The sequence below is a fragment of the Rhinatrema bivittatum genome, chromosome 6 (assembly GCF_901001135.1).
Source record: "Rhinatrema bivittatum chromosome 6, aRhiBiv1.1, whole genome shotgun sequence".
NCBI lineage: Eukaryota > Metazoa > Chordata > Amphibia > Gymnophiona > Rhinatrematidae > Rhinatrema > Rhinatrema bivittatum.
This window is the reverse complement of record NC_042620.1, coordinates 215,424,605-215,447,178: the sequence shown is the minus strand read 5'-3', so window position 1 is coordinate 215,447,178 and position 22,574 is coordinate 215,424,605. Positions and strand designations below refer to the sequence as shown.

Below are 22,574 nucleotides of genomic sequence, written 5' to 3'. Positions count from 1 at the left end.
ATACCACTTATCCCACTGACACTCTTAGTGATCTTGGACAAGTCACTTTATCTCCTGTTGCCTCAGGTACCCACTCAGACTACAAACTCTTTTGAGCAAGGATATTTAGCATCCCCGAATACTAAAAATGCTGCAAGCCACCTTGAGCATTATTTGGCAAAAGGGGCTAAAATTCTTCATTTTACTTGTCGGGTTCTTTGAATACAAACCTTGGCTAAAACTGCAAGGTGGTGTTATAAGATGAATTCACTTTTTTTTCCCCAGCTTTTGATGCAGCCAATGTTTGGAGAATGAGTGATGTAGAGGTCCACATTGAAACACATTGTATTATAATGGCTTGCCAAAGGAAATAGGTAGAGCCAATGGAAGTATACCAAAAAGGAAAAATACAGGATTGAACTTCTTTCTTTTTCTAACTGAATCCCTGGTTTTTTTTTTTTCCCGATTAAATAAATACGCATATTCCTCCAAAATTCCATGTTACGGCAGGAGCTAGAAGGCCTGCTAGGGTTCATTGTTGCTTCTTCTCCCTCCTTCATGGCAGAAATCTGAGAGGATGATGCAGCAGCAGCAGCAGCAGCAGCCAGGAGGTTGCAAGCCCAGGGAACTGCTGAGTTCTCCCATGGGAAAGGGAGAAGAGAAGAGATACCTAAAAGGGGATATGACAAAGGTTTATAAAATAATGAGTAGGGTGGAACAGGTAAATAGTGAAGTATTATTTACCCTTAATTAACTGGTAGCAGATTTAAAACAAAATTAAGAAAGTAGTATTTTTTTTTTTTTGGTCAATGCACAATTAAGCTGTGGAATTTATTGCCAGAAGGTGTGGTCAAGGCTAGTAATAGAGTTAGGTTTAAACAAAAGTTTGGACAAGTTTTGTGGTGGACAGATGCATTAATTAATTATTCCCTGTACGTACCGGATCAGTCCAGACTCCTGGGTTTTGCCTCCCCTCCAGCAGATGGAGACAGAGAAAGATTTGACCGACTCTGCTTTATATACCAGGGTGCCACTCACAGTCTGCCAGTATTACTCTGTTTCCAGCAGATGGTAGGGGGGCAACACTCACAGTCTGTTCTGATTCCCAAAAAAAAGTAGAGGCAGTGTTTAGCTTGTTAGTTTCTTTTCTTAACTTTATTTCATTTAAAAAAAAAAAAAAATAAAAAGGAAGGTGGCTTAAGGTCTCTTGCCTCTCAGGGGGTTGGCAGGTCCTGAGGGGACCATCCCCCCTGGTCGAGTAGGCAGCTGCGGCTCAGGGTCGAGGGCAGCCCAGCTTGAGGTGATACCGGGGAGCCCGGATCACTCACCCCAGCCAGACTGTTTCAGGACCCGTTCTGAGGACAGCTGAGCAGGTATGTCTGTTTAAAAAAAAAAAAATATATTGGTTATTTCGGCAGCGGATCTGCGAAGCTCTCCCTTGTCTTTTTTGCCGCGGCAGTCGGTGACCCTTGCGTTCCGTCTTTTTCCCGTTTAAAAAAAAAAAAGTTTTGTTTTTGTGTCAGCTCGTCTGCTTTCTCATGCCGCGTGGTCAGTTGTGCAGAGCGTGCGGCTCTGGGCGCACGCGCCTCTCGAGGGATGGGCTGTGCTCAGCCTGCATCCCCGGAGGTGAGGGAACATCGGAGCCCATCGGGTGGGGGTGGGGAGGGGGGTGTAGTTATCCGCAGGAGGTCCGTTGCTGAAGCTTTCGGGGATCTGCTGGCATCATTTTCTAGGCGCTTGCTGCTGAGCGCAGGAAAAGTCGCCATTTTGAGCTTGGATTATGCAGTGCCTCAACTCGCAGCGGGGGAAGGGAATTCCCCGCTCCCCCCCCCCCCCCCCACCTGTCTCCTCAGCAGCTCGTTCTGCAGCCTGTTTCCCCTGTAAGGGCAGATACTGCAGGGCAGGATGATGGCACCGGGACAGATACAGAGTCGTCGTCTTTTTCCTCGTATTTTATTCTGGCTAGAAAGACAAATAAAAAGTATGTATCTAAGCCCGGGAGCTCCTTGGGGACGCTTCCCAAGGGGAAAAAGTGACCTTGCTGTTGGACCTAGGAGAGTCCTTAAAAAGGAAGCGTCCTTTGAGGTCCATGCCACCATGGGAGGATTCGGATACAGATTCGGATACCCCGGATCAGGAGGATCCGGAAGCACCGGCCCAGCCCCTGAGGGGGGTAGAGGGAGACGGCAATCAGCAGCAGGGAGCTGCTCGGCAGACCCACGTCGTCGAGGGCAATGATCCAAAGGTGGTCCACCTATTCAGACGAGATGAACTTGGGCTTCTCATTCCTTCCATTTTGGGGGAATTAGAGATTGAGGCGCCTCCTGAAGAGTCTCACTTAGGATCTATGGATCCAGTCTTATTGGGCCTGAGGGGTCCTCCTACTGCTCTTCCCTTCCATTTCTCGGCTACGGACCTGCTCTTCAGGGAATGGGATACCCCAGACTTGGGGTTAAAGGTCACGAAAGTGATGGATAAGCTTTATCCTCTGCCGGAGGAGGCTTTAGAGATGCTCCGAGTTCTGAAAGTGGATGCGGCAGTTTCTGTGGTCACGAAGAAAACCACTATTCCGGTCACTGGGGCCATGGCCCTTAAGGACCTGCAGGATCACAAGCTGGAGTTACAGCTTAAAAAGATTTTTGAAGTCTCTGCCCTGGGAGTCCGGGCGGCGATTGTAGCAGTTTTGCATTACGAGCAGGGCTCCGCTAGGTGCAACAGCTGCAGGCCAACGAGGGCCTTTCGGAGGACGAAACTCGGCAGGCTGGTTGCCTCGAGGCGGTAGTCGCTTATAATGCTGATGCACTTTATGATCTTTTACAGACCTCCGCTTGATCCATGGTCTCGCCAGTATCGGCCAGAAGGCTATTGTGGTTGAGGAACTGGTCTGCAGACGTGTCTTCCAAATCCCAGTTGGGTTCTTTACCGTTTAAAGGCAAGCTACTGTTTGGTAAGGAACTAGAAGACATGATTCAGTCCTTAGACGAAAATAAGGTTCACTGCCTGCCGGAGGACAGACCAAGGTTCAGAGGAGCGTTTTCTTCTAGGTCCTGATTCCGAGGGAGTCAAAGATCTCGAGCGTCCCAAATGCCCGCTTCTTCCTTTCGACAGAATACGGGCAGACAGCAGTCCTGGTCGCATTCCTTTCGTGGATGGTGTATTGGCAGACCTGGTATTTCCCAGACAGCTCCAGGAGGTAAAGCTGTGCAATGATGGCCTGCCGGCCCATTCCTCAATACCAGTAGTAAGGGGCAGACTGTCTCTGTTTTACGAGGAATGGGCCAAAATTACTTCGGACCAATGGGTACTCTCGGTGATAAAACACGGCTATGCTTTAGATTTTGCATGCCAGCCCAACCCACGGTTCATGATCTCCCCATGCGGGTTCGCCGAAAAACGTCAAGCGGTGAAGCAGACCTTGCAACGCCTCCTCGATCTGGGGGCAATTGTTCCAGTTACTCCGCCAGACTAGCACAGGGGCCGTTACTCCATTTATTTCGTCGTTCCAAAAAAAGAGGGGTCCTTCCGGCCCATTCTCGATTTAAAGCGGGTCAACAAATGCCTTCGGATTCCCTGCATCCGCATGGAGACGTTGCGTTCAGTCATCGCCTCAGTTCGGCCAGGAGAATTTCTGGCATCTTTGGATTTGACGGAGGCGTATCTGCATATCGGGATCAGGGCAGATCATCAGAAATTTCTGAGATTTTTCATCCTGGGACACCACTACCAGTTTCAGGCTCTGCCCTTTGGCCTTGCGACAGCTCTCAGGATGTTCACCAAGATAATGGTGGTGGTGGTGGCAGCTTGAAGGCTTGTTGGTGCACCCGTACTTGGACGATTGGCTGATTCGGGCGAAGTCCGAAGCTCTGTGTCAGGCAGCGATCTGTCGTGTGCTGCAGCTGTTAAAATCTCTCGGCTGGGTGGACAACAGAGCCAAAAGTCACCTAACGCCTTCCCAATTGTTGGAATTTTTGGGAGCTTTGTTCAACACCCGTCAGGGCAAAGCTTTCCTAACATCGGATCGAATTCTCAAATTACTAGAACAAATGTGGATTTTGCTGGTGAAACATCCTCCGAGAGTCTGGGATTACCTGCAAGTTCTAGGCTCCATGACCTCGACTCTGGAACTGGTTCCATGGGCATTCGCTCACATGCGGCCCTTACAATCTGCATTGCTTTCCCGGTGGAATCCAGTTTCCGAACAGTTCCATCACCCCCTGCCGTTAACGGAGTCTGCTCGGTCCAGTCTGGATTGATGGCTGTTCTCAGACAATCTGAGTTGTGGCATTCCCTTGGTGGTTCCGGAATGGACGGTGGTCACCATGGATGCCAGTCTTTCTGGTTGGGGAGCGGTTTGTTTGCGAAAATCAGTGCAGGGGCTATGGTCTCTGGAGAAGTCTCAGTGGTCGATCAATCGTCTGGAGACCAGAGCAGTTCACCTGGCGCTGGAGGCCTTACTCCCTCTTGTCCAGGGGAAGTCGGTCAGGATGCTGTCCGACAGTGCGACCACACCACAATAGCCTACATCAATCGTCAGGGAGGAACCAAGAGTCGCCCGGTGCCATTGGAAGCTCACCTGTTGATCAGTTGGGTGGAGCAGAACCTGGTCAGCATAGCCACGTCCCACATAGCGGGGATCGACAACTTGCATGCGGATTTTCCAAGTCGAAATCAGCTCAGTCCCAGAGAGTGGGAACTTTCGGACAGAGCCTTTCAGCTCATTTGCGACAGATGGGGAATGCCTTGCATGGATCTGATGGAGACCTTCAAGAATGCCAAGGCCCCGCGCTTCTTTGCGCATCACAGGGACACAGGTGCAGAGAGCGTGGATGCTCGGGTTCTCCCATGGCTTTATGTGTTTCCTCCTTGGCCTCTTATCGGCAAAGTGCTTCAGCGAATAGAGAAACACCTGGCCGATGTGATCCTGGTGGCTCCCGTATGGCCTCGCGGCCATGGTTTGCGGTTCTGGTCAATCTTGCGGTGGAGGGTCCACTGCGGTTCCCGTATCTCCCAAACCTGCTGCATCAGGGGCCCATCTGTTTCAACCAGGTTGATCGCTTTTGTCTAGCTGCATGGCATTTGAAAGGTAGTGTCTAAAGAACAAAGGTTACTCTGACGCGGTAGTGAATAGTTTGCTGAGATCGCGCAAAGCCTCGACTTCGCTGTTTTATGTGCATGTCTGGAAGGTTTTTGAGACGTGGTGCGTTGACCGTAGTATTGTTCCCACCCGGGCGTCTGTGGCTGATATTCTAGGCTTCCTTCAAGCAGGATTAGCTAAGGGTTTGTCCTGTAGTTCCTTGAAGGTCCAGGTGGCAGTGCTAGGTTGCTTACACAGGGCCATAAGTGATGTGGCATTGGCTGCACATCCTGATGTTTTTCGCTTCCTTAGAGGAGCAAAGCATTTAAGTCCGCTGGTGAGTTCACCATGTCCATCCTGGAATTTGAATGTGGTTCTTACGGCTTTGTATGCGCCACCTTTTGAGCCTTTGAAGAAGGCAACGTTGAAGGACCTCACTTTGAAAGTGGTGTTCCTTGTGGCGATTTCCTCTGCGCCTTGAGTCTCCGAGCTACAGGCGTTGTCATGCCGAGAGCCTTTCTTGCGAATTTCTGATTCAGGAGTTACCTTGCGAACGGTTCCATCCTTCCTTCCAAAGGTAGTTTCCTCTTTTCATGTGAATCAGTTGGTGGAACTCCCGTCCTTTTCCAATCTGGACAGGTCGGATCCCCTCTCGAAGGATTTGAGAAAGTTAGATGTTCGCAGGGCTCTATTGCATTATCTGGAAGTTACCAACAATTTTAGAGTTTCAGATCATCTCTTTGTTCTCTGGAGTGGTCCAAAGCAGGGTAATATGGCGTCTAAGACATGATAGCCCGGTGGCTGAAAGAGGCGATAAATTCTGCGTATTTGCTTCATGGTCGGCCCTTGCCAGTGGGGCTTATGGCGCATTCTACTCGCTCCCAGGCGGCTTCCTGGGCAGAGTGTCAACAGATTTCTCTGCAAGAAATTTGTAGGGCAGTTACTTCGAAGTCCTTGCATACTTTTGCGTGGCATTATAGACTGGATGTCTAGGACCCGAGGGAAGGAAATTTCGGAGCAGGTGTGTTGAGAGCGGGCCTCTCTGGATCCCATCCCAGTAAGTGAAAGCTCTGGTATATCCCAGGAGTCTGGACTGATCCGGTACGTACAGGGAATAGAAAATTAGTTCTTACCTGATAATTTTTGTTCCTGTAGTACCCGTTTGGGGCATAAAGGTAATGGAGAGTCCGCTACTTCTGCATTTGTTTTCTTCTGATCTGCAGAGCTATCCGTTTTACCCTTTTTAACAGGTCTGATTTATAGTTGGGGTCAGTGATCCAGTGTTTGGGTAATTGCCAGGTTCTTGTGGCCTGGTTTGGCCTCTGTTGGAAACAGGATGCTGGGCTTGATGGACCCTTGGTCTGACCCAGCATGGCAATTTCTTATGTTCTTATGTAAAACCCAGGAGTCTGGACTGATCCTTGGTACTACAGGAACAAAAATTATCAGGTAAGAACTAATTTTCTTTTAATCTGATAGATTTGGGGGTAATTTTCAAAAGGCTTTATGTGTGTAAAAGTTTCATATATCAGCAATTTTCAAAATCCCATTTACATGTAAAGGAGGTAATTTTCAAACGAATTACACATGCAAATGTAACACATTATCAACGCAGTTTTCAAAAGCCCATTTATCCACATTAAGTTCATTTAACAAAGGTAAAGCCTATTGGCAAATCAATGGCATATATTGTAGCACTTTTCAAATGCCCACTTTCATATGTAAAATGCATTTTTCCATCAATAAGCGAGTGAGAGTCATGCTGATTGGGTGCAACATCTCCCGGCGGTGCGGCTCGAAATCTTTTCCTATAGCAGAGCTCTTTTTGCTCTGCCCATGCGAGGTGTTCGCACGCAAATACCTCAGTCATAATCGGTTTCTTTCAGTAGTGTTTTTTTCCGTGTTGCATGTGGACGTGAATCTTCTTCTTCTTCAGTCGCAGCTTTTCAAAATGTCCGTGAAGAAAGCCCTGGGGTTCAGATATCACTCCTGTGGGCATATCATGTCTGCTACAGATGGACATAGCTATTGCTGTTTATGCCTGGGTCCAGAGCACGACCAGGCTGAGTGCAGGGACTGTAGACACATGTCCCCTTGGGCTGGGAGGCAAAGAGCTGAAAAAATTGCCAGACTTTGGGAGGAAACAGGCTCCTCACCTTCAGGTAGCTACACGCCCTCTCCATGACACTCAACTCAGTCCTTGCCAGGCCTAAAACCATGGCCCAGGGATACTCAGAAGACCCAACTTCTTCAGCCCATCAAAAGAAAAGGAAACATCCCAAAACGTCTGAAACCAGGCCCAAAAATACCAAGACCAGTGTTTCATTGATGCAGCCATCATTGGCGAAGCCATCCAATTCAACACATGGCAAACAGACATAGGGTTTGATGGCATGGGCTAAATTGAAGCCTACAACTCATACAACCGACTCATCGATGCATGACGCACCCCGGTGCAAAGCATCTGAGCCATCCTGCGCAGCATCGGCGTTGTTTGAAACACTTGCGTTGTCCCACTTCTCAGCTGCGTCGCCCTGAGAAACAACTACGTCGTCCTGCAGCGCATCAGTGTATACCCACAATGCCAAGCGGCAAGCGAAACACAAACACGATGCAAGGATGCCACTGTCGCCACGTGGCCCCGATCTACACGGAGCTAAGCAGCTTCCAATGACACATTCAAGATTTTTAAAGGCTCCTCAGTAAGATCTTGCCCATCAAGACCTACCTTTATTTCCAGTCCCTTGGCCTGACCACCAACAGAGGGCAAAAACTAGAGAACACCCTAGTGCCTCCACTAGGGGACGGACATCCCATGACCTAGATGTAGTGGTGGACATAGAGCCCATACTGCAAACTTTCACGCCCAGACCTTGGTCCTCCCAAGCCAGATCCCCTTCAGTTATCTCCTCGGGATCTTCTCATTACAGTCAACAGATGTACTCTGGCTTATTCTTTGAGTCCAAGCAAAGACATGAAGTCCCTCAACTTCAGGAGCCACTATACCCAGGACCAAGAAGGTTGTGAAAGAGCCATTATCTTTCAGATCTCTTCATTCGCCAATCTCTGTGCAGCCATGTTCAGGGTGGTGTTCTTTGTCACCATCCGAATTTGTATAGCGTCCAACTCCAAAATCACCGAGACTTAGCTCTACGGAAGCCTTGCAACAGATCTTGGCTACACTTTCTGGCTTCTTCTCTTCCTGTCATCCAGAAGTCAGTGCTCCAAGATTTAATATCCCAAGTTCAGAGTGTTACAAAATGGATCAAGGACGAGTCTCCCTGTAAACCAAAAAGCAAAACCCAAGTTGTCCAGAGTCCCTGGAAACTTCCCCTGAACAAGACTAGGAGGTGGATAGGGCAGACTCTCCCGCCCTCTACCAATTTCCTTTGTTGTCTCAGGCCCCTTCTACTGGTCTCCCTTCTGATGAACCAGAAGACCCTCCAGAGCATACCTCCCTACTTGAGGATCTCACATATCCTAAGTTTGTGGAGAAGATGGGAGTTACATTAAATGTGGAGATCCAAAAGATCCCAGCCTCCCACAAAGAGGTTTTCGGACTCTTAAAAATTTTAGATGTTCTTTTCGAACCAGTAGCTTTGCCTCCTCATTCTGTATTAGAATCAGACCTCCTAAAATCTTGGGAGTCTCCTCACTCCAACTTGCCAGTGGCGAGAAAGCTGGATTTGAAATACCGATACCGCCTCAAAAAATCTCAGTGCTGTGGCCCAGTTCACCTCCCACATGCTTTAGTAGTAGTTCAGTTGGCCATGAAGAGGGCGAAAAAGTCAAAACGTCATGCCAGCTCCCCTCTGGGAAAGGATAATAAAATACTAGATGACTTCGCAAAGAAGATGTTTCAAAGTTCAATGCTTACCTCTCGTATTCAGCAGCATCAATTTAATATGGTGCAGTACATATATGAATGTCTACAGCACCTAAAGCCCTTTGTGCATTCTGTCACAAGCGAGCAAATCACTCCTTAACCAATGCTGGACCTCAAGGAAGGAATCAGCCATCTCCTCCACTCCATTTACGAATCCTTTGAGACTGCTTCGAGGACCTCAGCATCCGCAATAGTGGTTTGAAGAACATCTTGGTTATGCGTAAGCTCAATCAGAGAAGATGTGCATGACAAACTAGCAGATCTCCCTTGTTTTGGAGACAACTGCTTTGAAGACGAGCTCCATGAAACAGTGGCACAGATTAAAGAACAAAACAAGGCAGTGCAGTCCTTCACTTTACCAGTGGACCAGTCCACTAATTTCAAACATCAGTTCTTGCACTACAAAAAAACCGTACTGTCCATAGAAGTCTTATCGATAGTACACACAGTATATACCTACTACTTATCAACAGTCTCATCTATAAATTCCATAAACAACATGGAATCGTAGGCATAAAAGCCCCCTTAGCAAACTACCCCTAAGAATCAACAGAGTTTTTGAAGAGTGCTTTGCCGCAGCCATTGATGCACAACTTGTGTACCAAGCTAAGCATGTGAACAGTGTAAAATGTGTGCACCCAAAAACCGAGAGCACAATGCGTGAGCAGAGCCAGCACACTGCGCACAATGATGGCCTATAAAGGGCAGCCTAACATGCACATGAGCATGTGAAAATGGTCATGACTGTCTACCACGTGGCATGCAAGAAAAAGGCATAAGTGCAGGGCCTAGCCCACCAAGGACCACTCAACTCGGCAGGCTGCCTAGTTCTTCAACCCCAACAGGAGCAGGAACGAATGTCAGTATGGCGCACCAAGCATGGAGACCCGAGGAAGTCCTGAAATCCCTCAGTCTCTGATTCAAGGTAAAACTTTCTTCTTCTTTTTTTTTTTTTACCTTACCTGAGCTCAGCGTTTATAGGCTGAGTATAGAGATGGTCTCTGGCTGCCAGGGGAGAGGGCATTTGCTGTCACCACCGCACTTGGCCTCCTGTGCCCGCTGACTTTCAGCAGAACTAGCAGCTAAGTCCACTCTGGGAAACCCAGATACCGAACCAAGGCACACCTCTGAGGGACCACCAAAATCACCTCGCAAATTCTCAAGTGAGGGAGGGACATTTAGGTATCACCGCAGGAGAGCGAGGCTTTCTTTTCCTGAATTTAAAATTTAAAATTTCTCCTTCCAAAAAGCTTGAAGCAATCCTCACAGGGAGATGCACATCCACCATTTGCTGGAGTTGAAGAATACTGGCAGGCTGGGGTCACTGCAGGGCTTTATATACTGTGACATCAGCTTGCTCCGTCTCCATCTGCTGGCATTGGAGCACAAACCTCTGTTCCTGAGTCCATCTGTCTACAGACTAAGGAAAACAAAATTATCAGGTAAGTAATTTCTTCAATATGGGTAATCCAGTACCAAAATAAAATCCAATAGTAGTCATAAAGATTAAAAATAAAACTAAGAAATGATTCTTCAGAAGGACAGACTGCTGAATGTGTTTGTGGTGTGCATAGACATCCTTCCCATCAGAGAGGACTTCATTTTGTAGGCAGTGTAGCTGCTGCCAGGCTTCAGACAGCTTCATGGGAGACAGAGTGACTGGGGAATGTGGGAGAGGCATTCTTGCTGGCACATAAGCTGCTGCTGGGGTATGGGGCTTGCTGAGGAAGCTGCAGAAACCTTACACTATTCTCTTGGTGCAGATTGCAGGCACACGTTATGGAAGGGATCCGCTTTTGCAGCTCTACACAGAGGCCGGCCTCCCGAACTACCTGTGAACTATGCCAAGCCACCAAACTTGGGTGAGTGCCGTGGTCACACTGAAGGATATTTTTCATGTTCTGCTAACAAATACAAATCAAAATGCATTAAAGTGGGAGTTTGTTTTATTGATGTACTCACCATGCTTTACATTTTTTAAATTCTTAATTGCTTTTGGAATATTTCTAGAATTGCTTTTTCACAGGGAAAGTTATGTAGATCAGTGAAACAATCTTGTACTTTAATTCATTTTGATGTTCAAAATGAGCACAGTGCATTAGTTGAATTTTTTCCACCCAAAACATTTGGATAATAATCTTGTTTTCTGAGAATGGACATCATTTTGCGTTTTTAAATGTTTGTTTTCTTTTGATTAGTAAAGCCATTTATTTTGTTTCCTTTTATACTTTGCCTTTCCAAGAAATGCTAAGGCATTATGATCTTTAGTTACTGGGGCTTGTATCCAAGGATTTTTTGCATATATTTTCTTTCTTCTGTTTGCATGTGTATGCTGGTATGCAATCTATATTAAACTATATCTGAGAGCCAGTGTTGGATCTAAAACGGTTTATGCCATTGTATTTTGTTTCTGAAGTTTATGCTGCAAGAAGTAATTTTCTCCTTGCAGCATTTAAAAACATTACTTTCATTTGAATTAGTTACATTCTTTATGCTGCTTCCCTGCAATTCCAATTCAGCTCTGGAAACAGTTGTGTTTGAAACAGCATAGAAAAGGGTGTGATTGGTAAAGATGGCATTTATGATGTCATAGCCCATAATAACCAAAAGGACAAATCGGATCGAGTATTTGCAGGGAAATCTGTGACACATTTTCTGAATATGGGTACTCCCTAGGTGTTGGGAAACAGTGTGCAAAGGATTTCATAACTAACATTCAATGCTAGAAGAGTTGATTTGACTTTATTTTAAGTTTCGCTGAAAGATAATACATTGTTTTAAATTATATAAACAAGATTTGTGAGATCTGATGTGAGTTCTTTGTATATAAAAATTTTATTTTCCTAGCGTGTAGCCAGATGGACTCAGGACCAATGGGTATAGTTCTCTTCTGCTAGCAGATGGGAGATGGAGTCAGGTTTCAAAGCTGACGTCACTTTAGATATACCCCTGCAGTAACCTTAGCTCTTCAGTATCTCTCCGTCTCCTAGCAGATGTGGACACTATCCCACATACTAGAATAGTGTTAAGAATTACAGCAAAGAAGAAACAAAATTTACCTTACAGATGATCGAGCCCCGCTCTCCTTTGGTGATACCCAAGGGTCCCTGCCCCAGTCAAGAATTCCTGAGGTGATCTCCGATATCCCTCAGAAATGTGCCTTGGTCCGGTAGCCGGTTTCCGGCATGGACTTAGCCTCCAGTGTGGCTGAAAGGCAGTGGGTGCAGAAACAAGTGCGGCAGTGAAGGTAATTCCCTCTCCCCCCGCAGCTGGAGACCGTCTGGCATATGATTGGTAAGCGCCGAGACCAGTTAAGAAAAAAAAATCTTTAAATTCAGGTCTCAGGTCTCCAGAGCTCGGATTGCCGTACCAAATTCTTCTCTGGTGAGGTTAAAAAGGGAGCACCGATCGGGTTGAGCAGCCTTGGTTGGGCTAGGCCCCGATCCGGTGCAAGGGTACACACACGTGGAGACCCATGGGGGGGTGCCATCTTACGCGTGGGGGTCGTCTGCGCCATCTTCCCTTCTCAATCGGCGGTATGCGTGGAGCAGGCCGGGCAGCCGATGTTCCTAACTTGCACGCGTCCAATACAGACGCGCGCATAGCTGTGCGCCCAGCTATGCGCACAGCGGCGCACACAACTGAGACGCGCACAACTGAGCGCACCCATGTGCATAACTACACGCACAGCCGCATTTGCAACTGCACGTGCGCACACAGAATGGCACCAGCGCCCAAGAAGGCCAGAAGGCATTCTCTTTGCATAGCCTGCCACATAAGAGCCGCGCAGCCTGAACTGGAGTCTTGCCTGTGCCAGCATTGCGAGGAAGCCCAGGGGGAACCAAAGCCTGGACCCTCACTGTCCGGGGATGGGTCAGGAACTACTACAGAGTCATCTCTGAGATGACTTCTCCACAGGAGGGCACCTCAGGGGCTCCTATGCCGACTCCACCTAGGATTAACATGGACCCAGGGACCTTTTCCTGGTTAGAATTTTTCCAAGGGCTACAAGCCTTCGTTCAGGCGCAATCAGCCCCGGCTGCGCCCCAGGCTCAACTCCGGCCGGAAGCACAAGATCCTCCCAGCCCTGCTCGGACGTCTCGAGCTAACCAAGAATCTCCCTGACAGGGACCCAGACACCTCAGATGATGATGGCGACTCCCTGGAAGAAGGAGAAATTTCTCCAGGCCTGGAACCATCCTGAACCATGCTTTGCTTCTTCCATAACGATGAATTACCTGCCCTTGTTTCCCAGTCTCTGAAGACTCTGGGTATTCCAGGCATGGACCCGATGGCAGAATCCAAGAAGAACCCCATCCTGGTGTCCCTTTGTAAAGCCTCATGCTACTTCCCAATGATAGAAGTCATTCAGGAACTGATTGACCTGGAGTGGAATGTCCTGGAAGCCCTATACCCTCTAGAACCAGCGATGAAGGAACGCCTGCGTTTCCTGAAAGTGGACGTCATGATCTGTACTGTCTCAAAGCGAACAACAATTCCCGTTGAGGGAGGGGTTGCATTGAAGGATACTCAGGATAGACAATTGGAATCCATCCTTAAGCAGGCCTTCGACGCAACAGCAATGACACTGCAGATTGCTTCCTGCTGCGCACTGGTAGCATGTTCCTGCTTGCTCCTCTCGAGAGAGGCAAATAATTCCTGAACGTATACTGGTGAGACGATGGAACCTGCAGCAGCCTTCCTGACAGACGCAAACTCAGACCTGGTGCGTACCTCAGCCAGAGGTGTAGCCTCTGTAGTGGCAGCCAGGACAATTATGGCTACGAAATTGGTCTGCTGACACGACATCTAAAGCGAATCTCACAAGAATGCCCTTTAAAGGATCTCTCTGGTTCGGAAGCAAATTGGAGAAGTTAGCCAGCAAGTGGGGTGAATCACCAGTGCCTTGGCTACCGGAAGATAGGAATAAAGATCTCAGCGCTCCTCTCCTAGAAGAACCAAGGGCAGAGGCTCGCAATGCTTTAGACCCTACAGGAACTCGCTGTTCCAAGCACCTCGTCCCTCTGCAAGGTCCCAGCCCTTTCGTAACCAACAGACTAAAAGAGGAGCAGGCCTGGGGGCAGGCTCCAGCTATGCTTCACAATGAGAATGGGCTGACCCATCCACTGGAAGAGGAAATAGGAGGTTGACTTGCCCTCTTCTACCAAAGATGGGTCGAGATCACGTCGGACAAATGGGTACTAAACATCATTCGAGAAGGTTACTCTCTGGAGTTCCGCAGCATCTCTCGAGACAAATTTATGATGTCATCCTGTCACTCCCACACCAAGAGACTGGCAGTGGAAGCCACCCTGACAAGACTACTCAGTCTGAAGGCAATAACTCCGGTTCCCATGCCCCAACAAAATATGGGGCGCTATTCCATCTATTTTATTGTTCCCAAAAAGGAAGGATCATTCCTACTCATCTTGAATCTCAAGAATGTCAACCGTCATCTGTGGATACTATACTTCCGCATGGAAACTCTTCGCTCCGTAATAATGGCAGTACAACCGGGAGAGTTCCTAACCTCCCTTGACCTTTCTGAAGCCTATCTTCACATCCCAGTCCATTAGGATCACCAGTGCTTCCTGCGCTTTGCGACACTGGGTCACCATTACCAGTTCCGAGCGCTACCCTTCGGCCTAGCAACTGCCCCTAGAACCTTCACCAAAATCATGGTGGTCGTGGCGGCAACACTGAGGAAGGAAGGTATCTTGGTACACCCTTACCTGGACAACTGGCTGATCAGGGCAAAGTCTTTGGAATAGAGCTGGCCGGTGACCAGCAGAGTCAAGAACCTACTGTAGGAACTCGGTTGGGTCGTAAACACAGGCAAGAGCAGTCTGCAGCCCTCTCAATCGCTAGAGTACCTGGGGGCCTGTTTCGACACCAAACAGAACAAAGTCTTCCTCCCTCCATCAGGGAGAAGGAAACTGATGGAGCAACTACGATGCTTGATGACCAATGCAGGCCCCAAGGTATGGGACTATCTTCAAGTCCTCGGCCTCATGGCATCAACCCTGGAGATCGTCCCGTGGGTAAGGGCCCATATGCGACCACTCCAGAGCTCCTTGCTGTCATGATGGAACCCACTGTCCCAGGACTACTCAATTCGCCTCCAACTACCAGCAGAGGTCCGTTCTCAGCTCCAGTGATGGCTACAGGAAGATCACCTAAGCAGAAGAGTAAGCCTATCCCCATCGAACTGGACCTTGCTCACCACAGATGAGAGCCTGCGTGGGTGGGGAGCCCACTATCAGGAACTGACGGCTCAGGAACAATGGAACAAGGAAGAGGCAGAATGAAACATAAACCACCTGGTAGCTCGAGCAGTTAGACTAGCGTGCCTGCGATTCAGCCTCAGACTCCAAGGCAAAGCAATTCGAGTAATGTCAGACAACGCAACAATGGTTGCTTACATCAACCACCAGGGAGGAACCAGGAGCCAGCAAGTGTCTCTGGAGATAGACCCTCTCATGGCATGGGCGGAGATAAACCTACGAGGGATCTCGGCCTCCCACATCACAGGAAAATATGTCGTCTCAGCAGACTTCCTCAGCAGAGAGAGCCTGGACCCGGGAGAATGGACGCTGTCGACCACAGCCTTCCAACTGATAGTAAATCGCTGGGGCCTCCCAGCCATGGATCTACTGGCCACCTGTCTCAGTGCCCAAGTCCCAAGGTTCTTCAGCCGCAGACGAGAGCCACACTCCCAAGGAATCAACGCTCCCCCCCCATGGCCACTACTGGGCAAGGTCATCCGCAAGATAGAACATCACAGGGGACTAGTTCTACTAGTGGCCCCAGATTGGCCAAGACGACCATGGTACGCAGACATGCAAAGACTCCTTGCGGGGAACCCTTTGTGCCTACCTCCACACAGGGACCTTCTCCGGCAGGGCCCGATTCTCCACGAAGATCTGTCGATTCTCTCTTATGGTCTGGCCCTTGAGAGGATTCGCCTGAAGAAGCACGGTTACTCAAAGGCCATGATTGACACCCTGCTGCAAGCGCGCAAGTTCTCCACATCCCTGTCATACATACGGATCTGGAGAGTATTCAAAGTCTGGTGTGAGGACCGCGGGATAATTTCATTTTCCTTAGTGTAACAGATGGACTCAGCATCCCGCCCACGGCTAACCCAGAAAAGAAGAACCTCTGATAGCAAACCTCGAGACTAAGCAAATACGGGTAAGCTTCGGCCTACCCCTAGTTCAAGACACCCACAGTTTGTCCGGTGTTGGCATTAATTGGTTGAGTGCACTGGTGGTCTCCAGTTCAGAAATTAGTTGAACCAGTTCAAGTTTTAATAAAGTTTAATCAAGTTATTTAAGCAAAGATATATCCATAGTGGCTTTTTGAAGAGAATACTGAAGAGCTGAGGTTACTGCAGGAGTATATCTAGAGTGACGTCAGCTTTGAAATCTGACTCCGTCTCCCATCTGCTAGCAGAAGAGCACTATACCTATTGGCCCTGAGTCCATCTGTCTACACTAAGGAAAACGAAATTATCAGGTAAGTAATTTCTCCATTTATTATTACAATGATATTAGTGTTTGTAAATTGTCTTGATTTGTAAGTAGAGAAGGCTATTAAAAAAAATATTGACAAAATAAAAATAAAATGATTCGTGGTGCATGTTACTATAATGTTTTCCATGTGCAGTTTTTGAACTATTGCTCAGTGCATTGTTTGTACGGTTTTCTTTTAGAGATTTCAATTAAACAGTGAAGTTTTCTTTTTCCTCAGTGAACATCACTTCTGCCAGGCAGTTAACTGGATGTGGACGCTTCAGTCAAATGTTCCCAACGTCTGCCTATCAACACCTGAAAATGCACAAGAGGATTCTGGGACACTTATCATCGGTGTATTGTGTAACCTTTGACCGTACTGGGAGGCGGATATTTACGGTACACATACAAGTTCCTATATTCTTAGAACTAACCCCCCCCCCCATTGTTTTATTCTGTTTTAATTTTATTTATTTGTGTATGGAACATTCAAAAGCCATCATTTTCCATCAATAAGCAGGACTGAATTAACCATTACTTGTGGGTAACAAACGGCAATGAACAGATTATCTATCTTAGCTAGTAGAACGTTTGCTCTACTGAACATGTGCAGGAATTCCATTCAGACATTGCCTCCTAAGCCCCCTCAGTTGATTTGAGAGATAATTCTAGCTAGGTAGTTACTCTCCAGGGAGGTAGAAGGGTATTTAGTATTGCTAATTCATCCTACTATCTACGGAAAACGCAGTTTAACGTAATCAAACTTGCTTTTTCCATCGATAAGCAGGCCTGATGCAGCAAAGTATTTACTGAATAAGCAGCCTGGACCCCACCATGGAGTGTAGACTACTGGGTGAACAGGCTACATAAAAGTGCTTGTCTGAATTTATTGTCATTTATTTGAGAGATTGTCTAGACAGTAATGGGCAACAAATGTGTGTACTGAAGACCATGTCCAGATGTCTTCAAGTGGTATGACTCACAGAAGAGCCACTGATGTAGCTATGGCTCTAACTTAATGAGCCTTTGTGGTCTCTGTAACTTATAGACCTGCTAGTGTGCTAGTGTATAGCAATTTGCATTGCAGTCTGCTAGCCAGTTGCACAGTGAACGTTTGGCTACTGCCGTGACCAGTCTGTTAGAATTGTAAGAGATGAATAGTTGCGAAGCCTGACAGTGTGGCTGAATCATTCTTTTGTAGTAAGCCAAACTCTTTTACAGTCTAAGGTATAAAGAGCTTTCTCACTTTCATGTGAATGTGGCTTTGGGAAGAATGTAGGTAAAACAATGGCCTGATTGATATGGAAAGCTGTTATTACTTTTGGTAGAAATTTGGGGTGAGTGTGGAGGACCATCCAGTTGTGAAAGAATTCCATATAAGGTGAATAATAAACAAAAGCTCAAAGTCTGCTCACTCTTCTGACTGACGTTACTGTGACAAAGAATATTACTTTCCATGTTAGAAATTTGAGAGAAGCCGACTCCATTGGTTGAAATGTTGGCTTCATCAGTTGTGCCAGAACTATGTATCAGTTTGAATGAGAATACACTTCCCTTGGAGGAAGTGAGTGAATGCCATTACAGCATATCTAATCGCTCTCAATTCTAGGAAATTGATTTGGAATTTGTTTTTCTATGAATGACCATGCCACTTGAGTTTGAAAGAGAGGAACCTTTGGGTGATAGTGTCTGGACGATCTGAAAGCACTGAAGCAATATGACAAGGCAATAGCTGAAGCCAGAAGAATGTTGGGCTGCACAGAGAGAGGAATAACCAGTAAGAAAAAGGAGGTGATAATGTCTTTGTACAGGTCGTTGATGAGACCATTCCTTGGAATATTGTGTTCAGTTCTGGAGACCGTACTTCAAAAAGGTTAGAGACAGGATGGAGGTGGTCCAGAGAAGGGTGACCAGAATGGTCTTCCAACTTATGAGGAGAGGCTGAAGAATCTGAATATATATACCCTGGAAGAGAGGAGGTGCAGAAGAGTTATGATACAAACCTTCAGATACTTGAAGGTTTTAATGATGCACAAACTTCAAACCTTTTCCATTGGAAAGGAAACTGTAGAACTAGAGGTCAAGAAATGAAACTCCAGGGGTGAAGACTCAGAGTCAATGTCAGGAAATATTTCTTCATGGAGATAGTGGTGGATGCCTGGAATGCCCTTCCAGAAGGGAGAACTGTTAATGAATTTAAAAGGGCGTGGGACAAACACTGCAGATCCCTAAAGGCTTAAAAAAATGGATGGTGTAACATCTGCATAGGGATAACCTGCATAGAACGGCAGTTACTAACATAAGCAAATACAGACTAGGTGGACCATTTGGTCTTTATCTGCTATCGTTAATATGTTACTATGTGTTAGACTTATTCTCAGCCTTCGACACAGTAAACCATAAAATACTACTGAAAAGACTAGAAGAAATTGGGTTACACCACAAAACACTAAATTGGTTCAACTCATACCTAAACAATAGGTTCTTTCAAGTCCAAATAAACAGCGTACTATCAGAAAAAGTCAGGCTCGAAACAGGAGTTCCACAAGGATCAGCCCTGTCTGCTACCCTCTTTAACATATACATGCTACCCTTATGCAATCTTCTAGCGGGACTAGGAATCATACATTACATATACGCAGACGATATTCAACTAATTCTGCCAATAGACAATACAATAGAAAAAACGCTTAATCTAGCTAACATGTATCTGAGCATTATAAAACAACTTCTAAACCAAATGGAACTAGTGATTAACATTGACAAAACAGAATTTCTACACTTAGAGAGACAGAATATCGTAATCATCCAAAATCCAATAACACTCAAAAACAACCAGAAAATTGATCTAGCTAAAAAAGTAAGTAATCTAGGAGTAATAATGGACTCAGAAATCAATCTAAAACAATACATTTCGCTAAAAGTAAAAGAAGGCTACGCAAAACTCATGATACTCAGAAGACTAAAACCACTACTAACACCATCTCACTTCAGAACAGTGCTCCAGGCACTAGTTTTTTCAAGCACCGACTACTGCAATGCACTTTTACTAGGACTCCCAAATTCAACATTAAGACCACTTCAAATATTACAAAACACAGCAGCTAGAATACTGACCGGAAAAAGAAAAAGGGACCATATAACTGAAACCTTGGCAAAATTACACTGGCTACCCATTGAATACAGGATTAAATACAAAGTGTTATGTACCATACATAAACTAATACATGATAAAGAAGCAGACTGGCTAAACACAGCATTACGAGTACACGTCCCACAAAGAAACCTTCGCTCAGCAAATAAAGCACTTCTAACCATTCCCTCAGTAAGGACAGCAAAACTATCATTAGCAGGCCCCATATTATGGAACACAATGCCTCCTGAGATCAGACTACAAAGCGATCTCAAAACCTTTAAGAAAAACTTAAAAAATGGCTCTTTAAACAAGCCTTTTCTAAAGAGACCGGAGAATAGAGAACATACAGGAACATGCAAAAAAACACAAGCACACAGCAATAATCTCACAACATACATGACATTACTTTATTAAAGCTCATAACAAACATAAATATTACTGATGTACAGTACCGATGGTACACCTAGACAAAACTTACACTACCCAACTATTGTGCCCCTTTTATAATATACTAGCCGTTAAGCCCGTAACAACGGGCTACATTTTAAAAAAATTTTTTGGTCTATTTCCTTCCCACTTCCTCCCCCCCTCCCCTCACTCTCTCCTCCCCCCTCCCTTTCACCTCCCCCCTCACCTCACTCTCTCCTCCCTCCCTCCCCCCACCTCACTCTCTTGTCCCTCTCCTCCCTCCACCTCACTCTCTCCTCCCTCCCTCTCACCTCCCCCCTCTATTCTCCCTCTCCTCCCTCCCCTCCCCTCACTCTCTCCTCCCTCCCACCTCCCCCCTCTATTCTCCCTCTCCTCTCTCCCCTCACTCTCTCCTCCCTCCCCCCTCCCCTCAGCTCACTCTCTCCTACCTCCCCCCTCTATTCTCCCTCTCCTCCTTCCACCCTCCCCTCACTCTCTCCTCCCTCCCACCTCCCCCCTCTATTCTCCCTCTCCTCCCTCCCCCCCTCCCTCAGCTCACTCTCTCCTCCCTCCTCTCAGCTCATCCACAACTGGCAGACAGGGTGGTGTCCCTCCCTCGCGCACGCGCGTCGCTGCCGCTACTGCTCCTCCCTCCCTCCCTTGTGCGCGCGCCGCCGCTCCTGCTCCTCCCGCTCGTCGCCGCTGCTCCTGCCGCTGCTCCTGCTCCCGCTGCCGCCGCTCCTGCTCCCGCCGCCGCCGCTCCTGCTCCTAAGGAGCAGGCGCCATTTTTTTGGGGGGGGCACGCTCTGCTCTGGCCGACGTGCTCGCATGCGCGGTAGAGCTGCTCTCTACTGCGCATTTGCGGCACGTCGGTCAGGGCTCCCTTATCTAGTAGATTGTAACAGAACCTTTTGGCACCTGTTAGAATGTTCTATAGTACACCTTCACTTACCATATTTTATGTGCCTATATGTAAACCGTTGTGATGGTATATATCTTAGTGACGGTATAGAAAAGATTTGAAATAAATAAATAAATGTGTGACAAGTAAGTTCAGAAATGAAAAGATGTGAGAAAATCATATCTCAGTGAAGTGATTAGATTTACAGAGCCTGTTGCTTAGAGATCATCATTTCAAATCCAGCTAAGATTGGGAAGCTGTTTGACCTTTGTGTGAAATGAGGTAGTGGGCTCAGTTAGGTCCCAAAAGTAAAAAAAAAAAAAAAATCCATCCCAGTTTGGTGCCGTTGTAGGCAATTTTGGCAGAGAGGCAGGAAATGGCACAGTTCTGGAGCACGAATGATGTGCTCACGCTGTTGGCAGGGCAGTGTGGGAAGCCTGCATTTCTGCTGCCTGTGCTGTATCTCTTCTGTGAATACATGGCGGAGTTTGACGTCCAGTGCTGGCATTCCATTGTCTTTCCTGTGCTCTGAATTCATCAGAGAGAAAAACTTAAAAAAAAGAAAAAAAAAGAAATTGTTGCTATTGAGAAATGGAACAATAGCAGTAGCTATTGTGTCCTGTGAAGGGAATTTGTAAAACACATATTCTAGTAAAAACATGTGGCTTAAAACCTCAGTTGGTAATAGTTTTTATTAGTAGTACATTTTTAATAGGAAAAAAAAACTCTGGGACATGGAGCATGCTATAAAGTTGGAAGGAAGAGAAGGCTTGGGGGGAAATATTTTTTTTGAGAGGATGATAGAGGCTTGGGAGAATCTAAAGAGGTGGTAAGAACAAAATGAGGGCTGGAATTCAAACATGCCTGGGGATGATAGAAAGAGCCGTGATAAGGGGATGACTGAAGATTCAATAGTGTCTGTGATACTGCATAGACTGGACAAAGAATCGTATCTGTTAACAGGTTCCTTAACTTTGTAGTACTATTTACATATGTGGTAGGAACTAATTTTCCATTTCATATTAATACTCCTCTTAGATCAATTATATTTATATCAAAACATTTCGTATAACTTATATATATATATATATATATATATATATATATATATATATATATATATATATTTTTTTTTTAATGAAATATTTAAATTGAGTAGTTAAGTAGAATAGTGCACGCCAGTTTATGTAATCATAAATATATAAGTATATATTTTTTTACCCTCCCTTGGGTGCTGAAAGCACTTGGCTTTGTGCCTCATAGTACACTTGACACTTACATAGGCACATTTTGTGACTGCGCACATTTTCATGAATTTAGTGCTCCACACTGATAGGGAGCTAAAGATTTAAGACTGTAAGCCAAAAGAGACTTAAGGAGCTAAAGGGATACTCTGTAGAACATAAGAAATTGCCATAACGGGTCAGACCAAGGGTCCATCAAGCCCAGCATCCTGTTTCCAACAGTGGCCAATCCAGGCCAAAAGAACCTGGCAAGTACCCAAACACTAAGTCTTTCCCATGCTACTGATGCTAGTAATAGCAACGGTTATTTTCTAAGTCAACCTGATTAATAGCAGGTAATGGACTTCCCCTCCAAGAACTTATCCAAACCTTTTTTAAACCCAACTACACTAACCACATCCTCTGGCAGGAAGGCAGGAAAGGAGAAATATA

The 22,574-nt window shown here is 46.4% G+C and overlaps 1 protein-coding gene across 1 annotated transcript in view; it reads left to right on the top strand.

The window, feature by feature from the left end:
* The window catches only part of BRWD3 (bromodomain and WD repeat domain containing 3), a 278,367-nt gene that overhangs the window by 18,964 nt on the left and 236,829 nt on the right, over positions 1-22,574 (top strand). Inside the window, exons 6-7 of the mRNA XM_029607930.1 lie at positions 10,703-10,801; positions 16,692-16,852. Coding sequence (XP_029463790.1) covers positions 10,703-10,801; positions 16,692-16,852 — 260 coding nt within the window. The remainder of the gene's footprint in view (positions 1-10,702; positions 10,802-16,691; positions 16,853-22,574) is intronic.